Source organism: Hyperolius riggenbachi, chromosome 8, assembly GCF_040937935.1.
Source record: "Hyperolius riggenbachi isolate aHypRig1 chromosome 8, aHypRig1.pri, whole genome shotgun sequence".
Taxonomy (NCBI): Eukaryota; Metazoa; Chordata; class Amphibia; order Anura; family Hyperoliidae; genus Hyperolius; species Hyperolius riggenbachi.
In genome coordinates, this window is record NC_090653.1 from 170,204,370 (window position 1) to 170,218,311 (window position 13,942).

The following is a 13,942-nucleotide window of genomic DNA, read 5'->3' on the forward strand; positions in this document are numbered from 1 at the left end:
TAAATCAGGATGATACAATTTATTGGCCAACTAAAAAGAATAAGAATAAGCGAGATTTCGGCTTTGCAGCCTTCGTCGGGCTTAAATCCTGTTTGTTTTCACTTCTATCCAGCTGCCTTGGAGCAGTCCAATTCCCCTTCCCCAACACACACACGTACGTAATCACACCTTGGCCTGGTAACTGAATGGTTGGGCAGTGAATGTAATGTGGAGAACAGTGTGCATCTTCACATAACAAGAAAGGTACTAGTTGACTGTGAATATGCCACTCACTTGCAATGATTGGATGGACTAGATTATTATAATTTGAAAAAATTAGGTATTTCTATCCAAAAGATAGAATTTGGTAACATTGGTCAGTTTTCTGTTTTGTGCGACTCCTATCAAAGTGTCCAGAAACAGATTACTTAGGCTGACTGATGGTTTGGATGACCTGTCTATAACACATGCCGTCATAAATTCTTACAGACCTTTGTCAGGTGATGCAGTATACAGTGGCTGGATGTCAGTCTGTGGAAAATGTTTAAGAAAGTTTTGCATCCTAAAGTTATTGCTGTTTCCATAGACCTGCAAACCCCATTACACTTATGCTAATAAATTCAGCAAAGCGATTAGGCTTTCAACAGACATTGGTTGCTTTCCAGCCTTGCAAGAGCTCATGTCTGCTATATAATGCTAAAATGTTGATATAATTCACTGAGACAGTAGAGATAATCAATCAGATGCATAGTCCAGGTTTAAATGCAGATAACATGCAATCCAAAAATAACCCCAAAAAATCTTGCAGCTACTCCTTGATCATTGCTACATATGTCTAAGTGGACAATATCTATACATTTCTCATACAGCAGGGGGATTTTATAGCACACACCTGTCTGGAGAGCAACCAATGTCTCCTAGCTGGATGTCTCCTAGCTCGACCTAGTTGGATTTATTAGCATAAGTGTAATTGAGTCCCATGTCTATGGAAACCGCAGCAAATGAAACGTCTTACACATTTTCCACAGACTGACATCCATCCACTGTAGATTTCTTTCTTCAGCACTACTGCTTATCATCAGAGCCGGCCTTTGGGGGGGGGGGGGGGCAAGTGGGGCAATCGCCCCAGTCCCCGCACCTGAAGAGGGCCCCGCACCCTCTGAGAGACCCGTGCAGACAGCCAGACCCTATCCATCCGCGGCAGCCCTGCTTCAGAGATTGCTGCAGGAAGCTGCGGGCGGCCACATTAGCTGTATCTAACAGTCGGGGATGTGAGGAGGCAGAGGGAGGTGATGACACAGACAGTGACGTGTATGCCTGCAGCCTGTCGCTCCCCGAGTCCTCCCCCTCCGCTCTCCCTGTTACGAAGCTGTGTGTCCTGCAGCCACGCCCCCTTCCCCTCCGGGCTGCTTGTCTCACACTGCGGGAGATTCAAGAGCATGCTGAAAAAGTTTTGAAGCTTTCACAGTAAGTAAGAGGAATTCTAAAGATAACTGCAGACAGCTGCAATAAAGATAAGATCAATTACCGGAGGGAGGGGGAATGGGGGCTGCTGCTGATTGTTCACTTGTCTTTCCTCCCCAACATAGACGTTCAGCTGAGACCTCCTGTCTTTAAACTTTCCTCCCCATCACATTCTCTATCTTTTCCTCTCCCCTCTCTGCCATCTAGTGCAATCTTTTCTATCATATATTGCAGTCCGAACCCCCCCCCCCCCCCTTCTTTCCTCACACAGCTTCTGCAGCACTTTACAGAGTACATAGTCATGTCATTGACTGTCCTCAGAAAAGCTCACAATCTAATCCTACCATAGTCATAGTCTAATGTCCTACCATATTATTATTATGTATTTATATAGCGCTGACATCTTCTGCAGCACTTTACAGAGTACATAGTTATGTCACTGACGGTCCTCAGAGGAGCTCACAATCTAATTGTTTCATTCATAACCGGAGTACCTGGAGGAAACCCACACAGACATGGGGAGAACATACAAACTCCTTGCTGCTGGTGTGTGTGTATGTATGTGTATATATATATATATATATATATATATATATATATATATATATATATATATATATATATATATATATATATATAGCATATCTGTGTGTGTGTGTGTGTAGACTCCAACATATCTGTGTCTCTAGGCCCCGCATATGACACTCGCCCCAGGCCCCGCATACTTTAAGGCCGCCTCTGCTTATCATGCTTTAGGAATAATCTGTGAAAAATGAGCAAGCGTATGAGGTTTGAAAGAAATTCTGCCTTGTTTGAGTGCATGTTGGGCAGGGAGTATGTACTATGAAGACCTTCATTATTCAGCCTTCTCTACTGTTTCATACCTGGAGAGACCCTAAATGGTCAAGTCAGTTGTGGTCAAATCAAACACATATCAGTATTAACACCTTGCATTCACAAAATAAAATACATACAGCAATCTGTGTCACAGGCAATGATAACAAATCTCTAAAGTTATTAATTGGGGGCATTCGTTAACAAAACACTGCATTATTTTGCATTAAGCCATTTCAACAAATAAGGCTTCCTCCTTAGAATTGGTCCCTACTCTAACCAATGTCATTCAGAATGCAAGCAGACATTTCAGTATCGTATCTCCATTTTGAATGCCTAAGTGTATTTCTGGACCTTAAGTTGAAGGAAACATACTTTTCATGCTTCTACCAAATTACTGAACAAACTTTCACCATTTATCACAAATGGGCAGAAAAGGCATAGGCACAAGAGAGAGATCTACATCTCTCAGTCAGGTTACAGTGGCTGAGAGTGCAATCTCCAAAGAACAGTCATTCCTGAGTAATTCCCAATTAATGCTCAGTGTTTCAGTAAGATATTGATTAGGAGTGAGCTAATGTTTTCATCAGATTCAATGTTTTTATCTTACCTCTAATTTAAAGTGTCTTGTAATATATGGCTGCCTTTATCATGGCATTCTTATCTGGTGTTGGCAGGTGTTTGGACTTCATATTGGGCCTGATACACTACATTTTAAAGTGTGCAACAAACGCATGTAAAGTGGAAATTATGCATAGTGTAACTTTCTTTGCGCACATAATGCATACACATTTCAGGCATAATACAGGCCATACACGTATCAATTTTCCCTGGCACTTTGACTAGTCTGATCAAATCTGCCAAAAATCTATAGCACACTGTGCCACATTTTTGGTAAAAGATCGATTGAAATGCAGATCATATAAGTTAGAAAACTTTGTTTGCTCATACAAAGAGGAGGAACGGTGGTAGATTGTTGGCCCATAGCGTTACACTGTATCAATAAGTTTAGCGTTGGTATTAAAAAGATTAAATCTGTATGCAGTGTATGAATTGATTGCATGAGAGGGATTGATCGGTGTTACATTGGGGGGCAATCTAAGCATGTATGGCCACCTTAAGGCATTATTGTCTGACAGCGTAACATCAGCTAAACTCTACCTTCAATATCTGTACACAGTAAAGTTTTGTGCATCAGGCTCATTGAGAGCTCACTGTAGCAGCTTGTAAATGCAAGTTTCACACTTTAAATTCCGGTAACTGCAGAACTCTTTCCGACATAATAGTTAATGAAAAATAAGGCAACTGCCCACATATAGTGTATATTCAATGAACAGCTTGTCAGAGAATTGTTTTATTACTTTTTAGTCCAGTGAAAAGCAGGAAACTTACAGAGCAAATCTCCTGCATCTAAACCATTCAACCAGTTTACATGCAAATATCCTTACACAGTGCGTTTTCAGCCCACATTAATCATGTAACTTCATCTCCAAAATGTTTGTTAAAAATGTTAAATTACAATAATTTTACCAATTTTCAAGTATGGACACAATTGGCTATAGTGTAGCGTATACAGTACATATTATTTTTACTGCTTTACCGATCGTAACCATTACATACTGATCATAATAGCCAAAATAAATTTTAAAAATCCCCTAATTTTTTGAAGCATTGTGTAGCAGTGTGCTGAGCTACTGAATCTGTATCCCTGTCCAAATTCCACTCATAATGTAGACACAGGTCAGGCAAATTGATTTATATGCTGAGAACTGTAATGGTGGAGATAGATGAAGTCTGTCAGAACTCTACAGTAGAGAAGAATGTCCTCCTTTGCACATATTTTTATCCTAAATGTAGTGCGACCTCTGTAATTGTTCTTCGTGTCTCCTTTAGCTTGGTCTCCCACTTTCCATAGTCCATTTATATTCAGTTAATGACCTAATCATTCAGGATACACTGGAATATTTTCAGGTCTGAGCAGCTTCTCTGAGCATGACTCTTATTTCTAGTCTGAGAGGGTTGGACACATTCACATTAATGAGGCAGACTTGTTCATAAAACAGACCAGACACATTTTTCAGTGCGATCCGTTTCAGTTTTCACTTGATTTTGATTGATAATTTTTAGGTTCTTAATAGAACAAAACAACTGCCCAGGGAGGTTTGTTTTTTTATTTAATTGATTTTAGTTTTTGATTGAACTGTTGAACTTTTATGTGTAACTGCAGCTATATTTTGGCAAGTGTACATGACAATGCAGAAGAAGACCTGTCTAAATAAGAATATAAATGTTGCAGTGTGTCTGCCCACTTCTAATTGCATAGCATGTATATCATACAACATGACTGCAATATTTCCTGTTGGTTATATGCTGCCACCAACCTAATGCCAATGAATGACTCAAAGTCCTCAATTAAGTGCAGGATCAGAAATAACATTCTTAGCCATGTGAGGCAGAAAATAAATATACTTGATTTCTCAGTACTATTTCTGGCACCAAAATACAACAGTTGGCAGTTTGTAGCTGTGTTACAAAATTCAGTTTAGGAAGAATAAAAGGTTATGAAGTACTTTGTGTTCTTTTTCAGATGACAGCTTTACCCAGAATGGAAATGGTGTAATCACAAATACTGACTACCCACTCCCTTTACAACGAAAGAAGCTAGTGCCTCGAGTAGATGTACAAAGTTCTGGAGATCCGAGTTCTGAGGTGGATGTTGCCAAGATGGTCTCCATGATGCAAGACAAAGGGGCGAGGAGCAATGCAACCTGCATTAATGGGGATCAACCTTTATACTCTGTGCCCAACAAATCCTCTCCTCTGTATGCCAAGCGGCCTCTTGTCCGTCCCAGAGAAGGTGAGATTCAGCTCATTACTTTAACATGCTCTGTAGTTATTTGTATAATAGAAGCAGTATGAACTGCTTTTGTATACTTTGTGTTACATGCTTAGAAATGCTACTTTTCCCTATCTGGGAACTAGTCAGAATGTGGCAGAGATGTTAATGGAGATAGAAATTCCCCTCTTCACTTGGTCTCCTCCACCTGACAGCCTTTACTCTTGTGTGTAGAGTTGATAACCTGTCAATTATTTAGACAGAGCTAACTGTTGTACTCTGGAAGAAATTGACAGCAGCTGAGGTGACACACAGAGCTGTCAGATACTGAAAAATGCCATTTCTGAGCATTTACTTGACATGAAGTGTATTGTGGATTTTATTCACCTACTATCACAGGAATGACTGTTTCACTAATATTGTCCTTTTGGTAAAACACTGTCTGTTTTTAATGTGAATGCTAGTCTTTCTTCACTTTTATTATTCATTGTTGTTAAGTAATTAGTCGATTGCATTTTATAACTGAAGAATTAAGTTGGATATGAAAAACTTAAAGCAAACCTGTGAGGTTTGCAATGCACAAATTTAGATACTTAACTCCAAGGTCCTCCTCTGCCAGCCTGTTCCAGCGCTGAGACCCCAAAATGTGGCCACCCTGTACTTGTGCAGTAACTCGTACCCAATCAAACTTTTGTGGAAAAGCCAAGCCCGATTGGGTCCATGCTACTGCGCTGGCGGCTCGCGTAGAAGCACGGACCTGATCACGCTCTGCTTTTTCTGCCAAATCTCTATCAGGTCCATGCATCTTTAGTTAACGAACGGGGACAGCACTGGAACAGGAGGAGGACCGGGGATATCCTCTGGAGGATCCAGAGGCTATCCTCTCCTGAGGTAAGTACCCAAATTATGCACTTTTTCCCTACATGTTTCCTTTAAAGTGAGTTTGTCAAGTAAGATGCCATTTTACCTGAATTAACACAGTACATGCCCATACTACCAAATCACATTGCTAATTAAAATAATAGTGTAGTATTTTCTTGCCACAGATAACATTGTTTGTATCAGGCCAGTTTTACACTAAGCTTCATATGACCCTGTGCCACGGTGCAGTGCATAGGCCCGCCCCCAGCTAGTGACGTACTCCTTGCTAGGCAGGAAGTATTCCTGTTGGTCCGCGCATGTGCGCCGTGTCGCACCATGCTCTCATCGTGCACACTCACTGCATCGTCCATTGGCTTGCATTACTGCATAATCCGTGCGTTAGGCACAGATTAAGCGGTAACGCGTTGCTGACTTTGCATCAGGATTGCGGCAATTTTGAAACTGTGTCGCACTGCGCAATCTGTGCAAGTCTCCATGGACTTACATGGCCCTTCCGGCGGGGAAGTGCACCGCGGTGCAACGCAATCTACAAGTGTGCAAGGGGCCTTAATTTTAAAGGTGCCTATTAATTATACAATCTTGACCGTACAATCTTACCACTTCTGTGTAAAATGAAGGACTAACTAACATATCCATGCAAAGTATATTCACTCCGTTTACCCTTCAGCTACTTATATTTGGTGAGATTGTGCATACCAAATTGTATCATTATTGGGCACCTTAAAGTGAAACTTTACTAAGTGTTGTGTAATGAATAAAATAGCTTATTTTTTGTGAGTGCACTGGGAGATGTTTTGCATAATAAACAGCCTAGGCTGAACACCACTGGGAGGGTGGACTACATACAAATAGACAACATTATATATATATATATATATATATATATATATATAAAGGAAGTGATTCTGAATCTGAAACCAGGATAATTAATGTAAGTGTGTAGCCTGAATATTTAAGTGTATTCTACTATTTGTCACTGGAGTTTCTTTTTAAGCCTATGCTCAAGACCAAGTCATAAGTCATAATAATATATAAAATATTGCTTGTTCCATGTGTAATACACTACGTCATCAGTTCTTAAATCAAGAAAGAAGAACACACATGAGAAAACAGACCTAGAAATGATGATGCATAGATGATGATGCATAGATAATGCTGATGCACAACACACACACAAAAAAAAGTAGATACTACAGGACCGCACCAAACAGGTATGTAGTATAAGTATTGACACATATCTGTGTGGTGTGGTCCTGTGGGATCTACTTTTCTCTTTTTTTTCTTTTTTTTTGGGGGGGGGGGGGGGGGGAGAGAATTGTGCATTATCTTGTGATCCCTTCGGCACACAAATTAGTTACCATGCATTTAATTGAGCTGTTATAATTGATGGTGCTTACCCACCCCGTTGATGGCTTAAAACCACTTTAGTACAACTAGTGCAAGCACCTCAATACTATATCACTTTTTGTTTTTCAGTAAGTGTGACATGTTTTTTGACCAGGACTCTTGCATAGTTTACATAGTTTTAAAAAAAATTAAGTTTGTTTCACTTCGACATGACAAGAAGAATTAACATGTATTATTTTATAATTTTACCCTTGGTCTATGGAGTTTTTGTACACTGAGGGCTCAGCCACACTATAAGTGCTTTTCTGAGTGCGTGTGATTGATTAGTGCTTTCTGAGCACTTTTTAAAAATCATTCCCATTCACTTTCACTACAATTGCAGTAAAAATCACCGCGTACGCTAATCAATCACAAGCGCTCAGAAAAGCGCTTATAGTGTGGCTGAGCCCTAAAAGTTGGACCAAAATCAGGATGGCTGCCCGCACAACAATGAGGCTCAAACCACTTATCAACACCGTTCTATGCATTTCTGGTGAATCTTCCTTCCTTGTATTCCAGTGTTCAGGACATAGATAGGGTGGGGAGTCACCACACCCCAAGCAGGTGCAAACTAACCAGATGTACTGACAGAACACTGTCATAGATTGCTCCTCACGTAGAATTGCAGCCTGTCTGGTCTGTAGGGGCTGATGGTGAAATACCGGCAGGAATCTTATTTCACCGGACAGGCATGGATTCTATATAAGCGATCTATGACCATGTTCTGTCAGAACATCTGGTGAGTTTGCACTGGCGTGGGTTGTGGTGGCTGGGTGTCCTAAACACTGGAATACAGAAAGAAGATTACATCTATTCATTCAATTAATTTTAGTTAATCGCCAGAAGTGTGTAGAATCATTTTATTTTTATTAGATTTCTTTTTTTTTAATTAGTAGGGATTTTTTTACACTAAGTAACAGGGCCTCTTTCCCAGCAGTCTGTTTTCTTTCACTAGATGTCGTCTGATGAGAGAACAGGGGTTGCAACAGTATCTGTTGTCCTCCTGCACATATCTCAAAGAAAATGATTTAGAGCACTCACTCAGTTAAGTCGTAAATGTAACTAGAATAAAAACGATATGACATAAATCATCCAACATAAATGATGGAAATGCCCTCCCCTGTCAGCAGACAATTTCTGCAGGAGAGGGGGGTGTATTTCAACCGTTGGTTGGGCTCTCACAGTCACAGTTCAGGAAAAAGCATAGGTAGTTGTTATAAGAGTAGCGCTCAATGATGTTTGGTGACTTCTCAGGTGCATAAATCAAACTAAAAAATGGGGCACAGCACAATCATCCACCTGGGAGATTACTTACACCAAGTGCTGCCCCCTTAAAGGATACCACAACTGAAATGTGACATAATGAGATAGACATGTGTCTGAGTGGCTGACTCAGTCCTGACTCAGACAGGAAGTGACTACAGTGATAAGAAATTCCCCTTTTTTACCTCTTTCTCAGAAGCCATTTTCTGCTAGGAAGGTGTTTTATAGTTGGAATTTCTTATTAGTGAGGGTCACACTGTAGTCACTTCCTGTCTGAGTAAGGACTGAGTCAGCCACTTACATACCTGATATTTAACTCTTTCAGGCAGAGAAAGAAAAAAAGGAACACAGCATAGTTATCTGTGTGCTAGGCACTGTACATACACATGTCTATCTCATTATGTCACATTTCAGTTGTGGTATCCTTTAAGGTAAACTGCTCACGGATCCAAAGACCCACAGGGTCTATCTGCGCAGTCTGGGTATATAGCCACCTCTTGCCTCTCTTGCAAACTCCTCTTTTGGGCCTCCTTTTGCTCTTAGAGTAGTCCTCCAGCACACCTCACAAAAATAAATGCTTCAGATAGCGTAAAAATACCTTTTTTGACTTTTATTAAAAGTTAAAATGTCCAGGTACTTTAAAAGTCGGTAAGCAGCGTAGATGGGCTAGATGAATCTGCCATGCCAGACCAGCTTTGCCTCCCTGCAAAGACAGTGGCTCCCGCTGCCAGCTCTCCCCACTCAGGCTACCTGATGAGTTGCCATAGAACATTTGGCGGAGCCTGACCTGTGACGTTCATTGAGCGAGCTGGACGCAGCACTGCTGAGCGATCTTTTTGTTTTTAATGGTAATTGCAGAGAGGGTGTGGGAGCCTGAGTGGGCAGAGCTGGCAGTGGGAGCCACTGTCTTTGCAGCGCTACTCTATGGGCCAGTGCACACCAAAAACTGCCAGCTTAAAAGCAAACGCTTATCGTTGTTGAAGTTATTTTTTTAGGGCGATTCTACGCCTGTGCCAAGCGATTTTCTAAGTATGCCTAGCGGTTTTTGGAGCGTTATGTCAAGCGTTTTTTAGATTTTGTTACAGTACAGCTTTTCAGAGCGATTTTCCACTTTCCTATGCTTAAAGGGACTCCGAGCTCAGCAAAAAAAGTAAAGTTGTACTCACCAGGGTCTTTCTCCAGCCCAGTGCTGGTCGGGAGGTCCCACGCCGGCGTCCTGGCTCCTCTCCTTCACCCCGCTCCGGTATGGCTGACAGGCCGCAGCCCGGGCGACACTCGGTGGAGTGTCGGGCTGCAGCTTCCGCGTATGACGCGGATTACGTCACACGCCGGCCGCCTCGCGTCATCACGGCGGCCGGCGTGAAAGTACTGCGCATGCGCGCTTTAATCGCGCATGCGCAGTACTTTCACGCCGGCCGCCGTGATGACGCGAGGCGGCCGGCGTGTGACGTAATCCGCGTCATACGCGGAAGCTGCAGCCCGACACTCCACCGAGTGTCGCCCGGGCTGCGGCCTGTCAGCCATACCGGAGCGGGGTGAAGGAGAGGAGCCAGGACGCCGGCGTGGGACCTCCCGACCAGCACTGGGCTGGAGAAAGACCCTGGTGAGTACAACTTTACTTTTTTTGCTGAGCTCGGAGTCCCTTTAACATTGAAGTTGAATTGCCTCAGAAATCAGCAAAAATGCTGCAGGTCCCGAGTTTGCGTTTGGGGAAAAAATGAATCGCTCTGGTGTGCTCGATCCCATTGAAAAACAGTAGCCTAACGCTTTTCAAGGCGCAAGCATTTTTAAAAATGCTCAGAACCGCTCTTGGTGTTCACCAGCCCTATAACAAGTACCTCCTGCACATATAACAACTGTGACTGGTTAATTGCCACATCGATGTGACTCAAACCTCTGATTTGCAGCTGCCCTTAACGTGGACCTGAACTCTTGCAGAGGACAGAAGAAAAACATAGAGAAATGCACCCTGTATGTATTTAGCTTATCTAATTCCCCCTCCTCTGTGATAAATCACCACCGTAATTTGATCTCTCAGCTGTGCAGGCTCAGGAATTTCTTTTGCCAGGGCAGAGCAGCTAATTTGTAAATATTTCTGCTTCCATGAAAGCAGGAAGTAGACACAATGTAGATTTATTGCAGGATTTGTATCATATGTAACAAAGAAATATTTTTCTTTAAAGGTTATTATGCTGTTGGGTATATTTTAGAGCAGAGAGGAAGTTCTGAGTTCAGGTCCACTTCAATGCTTTGGAACCCACCTGTGAAGTAGCAACAGGTTCTGAAAGCATTTAGTGAGGTGCATGTTAGAGGCCTGCAGCGGGTCGGGTACCCGCGGGTTACCCGAAATGCGGGTCGGTTGCGGGTACCTGAATTGATTCGGGTAGCGGGTGTGCCGGTCGGGTCGTGGGTAGTCAAAGCAAGCATAAGATAATTCTGTATCTTTTGCCTTCCCAAAATCTGTGATGAATGCTGGCACCAGAATACTTTCTTGCTGGCTTGTTTACTGTTTCTCATCTTTGACCACTTAGGCCCGAAGGGTTGTTTATTTTTTGCATCTGAGCTTTCACCTCACATTCATTTACCAATAATGTTATCACTACTCATCACAATAAATTGGTCTATATATTGTTTTTTCTGCCACCAATTAAGCTTTCTTTGGGTGATACATTTTGCTAAGAATTATTTTATTCTAAATCAATTTTAACAGGAATAATAAGAAAGAAATGGAAAAAATTCATTATTTCTCAGTTTTTCGCCATTATAGTTTGAAATTAATACATGGTACCGTAATTAAAATCCATGTATTTTATTTGCCCATTTGTCCCGCTTATTACACCATTTAAATTATGTCCCTATCACAATGTATGGCGCCAATATTTTATTTGGAAATAAAGGTGCATTTTTTCAATTTGCGTCCATCACTATTTACAAGCCCATAATTTAAAACATTATATTAATATACTCCTTTGACATGCATATTTATGTCGGTAATTTTTGGTGTGGGAGGTAAACAGCTAATTATAAATGTAAAAAAAAAATATTTATTAAAAAATGGATGTGTGTGTAGTTTTACTATTTGACCACAAGATGGCCACAGTGAAAAAGTTCTGAAAGCGTGATCGTATGCTTCCAGGAAGAAGAATGAACTTTTTGAAACTCAGAAAAACCGCAGCGTCTGATGAGACGCTGACGGCTTTTCTGCGGGTGGCTTTGAAATGAAAGGGATCTAAATCCCTTTCATTGATCGCTGGGCTAACGGCCGGCGGCAGGAGCGACACCTTCCCCCATAGCTCCCAACTGTCCCTCTTTGGGAGCCCTGTCACTCTTTCCTCATTTGTCCCTCTTTCCTCCTCATTTGTCCCTCTTTTGGGACTTTGTCCCTCTTTCTATGTTAATAATTATCTGCTAAAAAATGTGTTTGACTCTAAATATTATTCCCATCCTTTAAATTGATATTACTAATTTTAAAATGTTAAGATGAAGGATAATGATACAAACCCAATCGCAATCTCAGATCTGCACATGATCTTCTGTTGTCCTGACCTAGAATCACCTCCTCACAATCACGTTTACAAGATTTTGCATGCGCTTCACCCCTCCTCTGGAATGCCCTCCCACAACACATCCGTCACTTGCCAACCTTTGTTACCTTTAAATGCTCTCTAAAAACTAATTTGTTCCGACAAGCATATGCGCTACCTTAGGCCACTTCCCTTTGTCCTAAGACCAAATTGCACTCCTAGTAGGTATCCTAAAACACACTGCCTCTATATATTTTATCGTATACTACCCCTCCTCTTGTTTTCCCCCCATTCCCTTTAGATTGTAAGCTCGCAAGGGCAGGGCTCTCTCCCCCTTTTGTGTCTTGGAAATCTTTATACATTTTATTAATCATGTTACTTTTATCACTGTCATTACCAATTCTATATTTTGTATCATTTTTTCACTAATTATGTATCGTGTATATTGGTGTACACCATTGTCTGTATTATTATGTACCCCATGTTTGTTTCTTACTTTGTACAGCGCTACAGAATATGTCGGCGCTTTATAAATCAATAATAATAATACTAGTGCATAAAACTGGGAACATGCCAGTGTGAGATTGAATATGTGTTTTTCATGGATGACCAGAAATCACTGGGGCATGCTCTGTTAGAGGAAAAGGTTTGATAGGAAAGCTCTGTTAGTGACTGGGGATATTTGATAGGACAAGAACTAGAGAATGTTCTGGCATGTTCTCTAAAGCTGGAGGGAGGAGGCACAGAAGCACATGCACATGTGACAAGATCTGCTGGCAGACAGTGTAGCTGCATCCACAGCCACCTAGCACACGCAGGTATGTGTTTGCTGCACATGACAAGAATAATTAAATACAGGATTTTATTATAACACATGTACAAGACAATGGGGCAGATTTATCAACTCAAGTGCATGCAAAATGGAGGGAAATCTATTGCAAAATTGAAACAATTGATGTGTGTGCTGCTTTTTATTTTCTTTTGGTTGTGATAAATCTGCTCCAATTAACTTTCATTCTGATTGGTAAGTCCTGAGTAGGTGTGCATATACAGTATATTTGTTCTCCTTGCTTAAAAGCCTTTTTGTACTCTTGTGCAATCCTGATTTTCTTAATGAATTACCGTTTATTTTGCTGTTGAGCTACTGTAAAGAAGAAAAGATAATTTAGGGTGTATATACACATCCAATTTGGATTGGCCAATTATTTCCCAATATTACATCTCCCATGTAGTATGAGAGATTACCTACTCAATTTGCTCATGGTCGTTATAACCACAAGATGCAAAGCCTAGTCCACCTAATCGCACACACTCGTATCCACATTGTTACAAGACAAGTTAATTTTGGCACCTAATATTTCTTCTTAAGCCTACACGTTTTTGCACAGGTAGATCTGCCAAGCACCTTCATTCAGCAGTAGCTCATCATTATCAAATAAAGGTTCTAACAGAAGTAATTGCACTTTGGGTGCATGCACACACACAATTTTGATTGGCCTCATACTACATGGAGGATCAAGATTGTGTGTGTATATACACCCTTACATCTGAAAATTATTTACATGAGCCTGGAAGCAGTGTCTATGCCTTGCAACTCATAGTTGCAGCAGTGGAAGTGTCACCCTGGTCACCACAATGCATACTGGGAGATGTAGTACATTAATGTGCCTACATCTCCTGTGATTACATTAATGTACTACGTCTCCAAGTGTGCAGTGGCCAGGGGGGCAGGACAATTCCACTAGATGTAGTGTAGATGAGGAACAGCATACAG

General features: G+C 41.3%; 1 protein-coding gene across 2 annotated transcripts in view; it reads left to right on the forward strand.

The window, feature by feature from the left end:
• Nucleotides 1-13,942, forward strand: part of OPHN1 (oligophrenin 1) — a 331,531-nt gene that overhangs the window by 281,868 nt on the left and 35,721 nt on the right. For both annotated transcript variants that reach the window (XM_068247665.1, XM_068247666.1), the window contains one exon: nt 4,865-5,134. In XM_068247665.1, the coding sequence (XP_068103766.1) occupies nt 4,865-5,134 (270 nt within the window). The remainder of the gene's footprint in view (nt 1-4,864; nt 5,135-13,942) is intronic.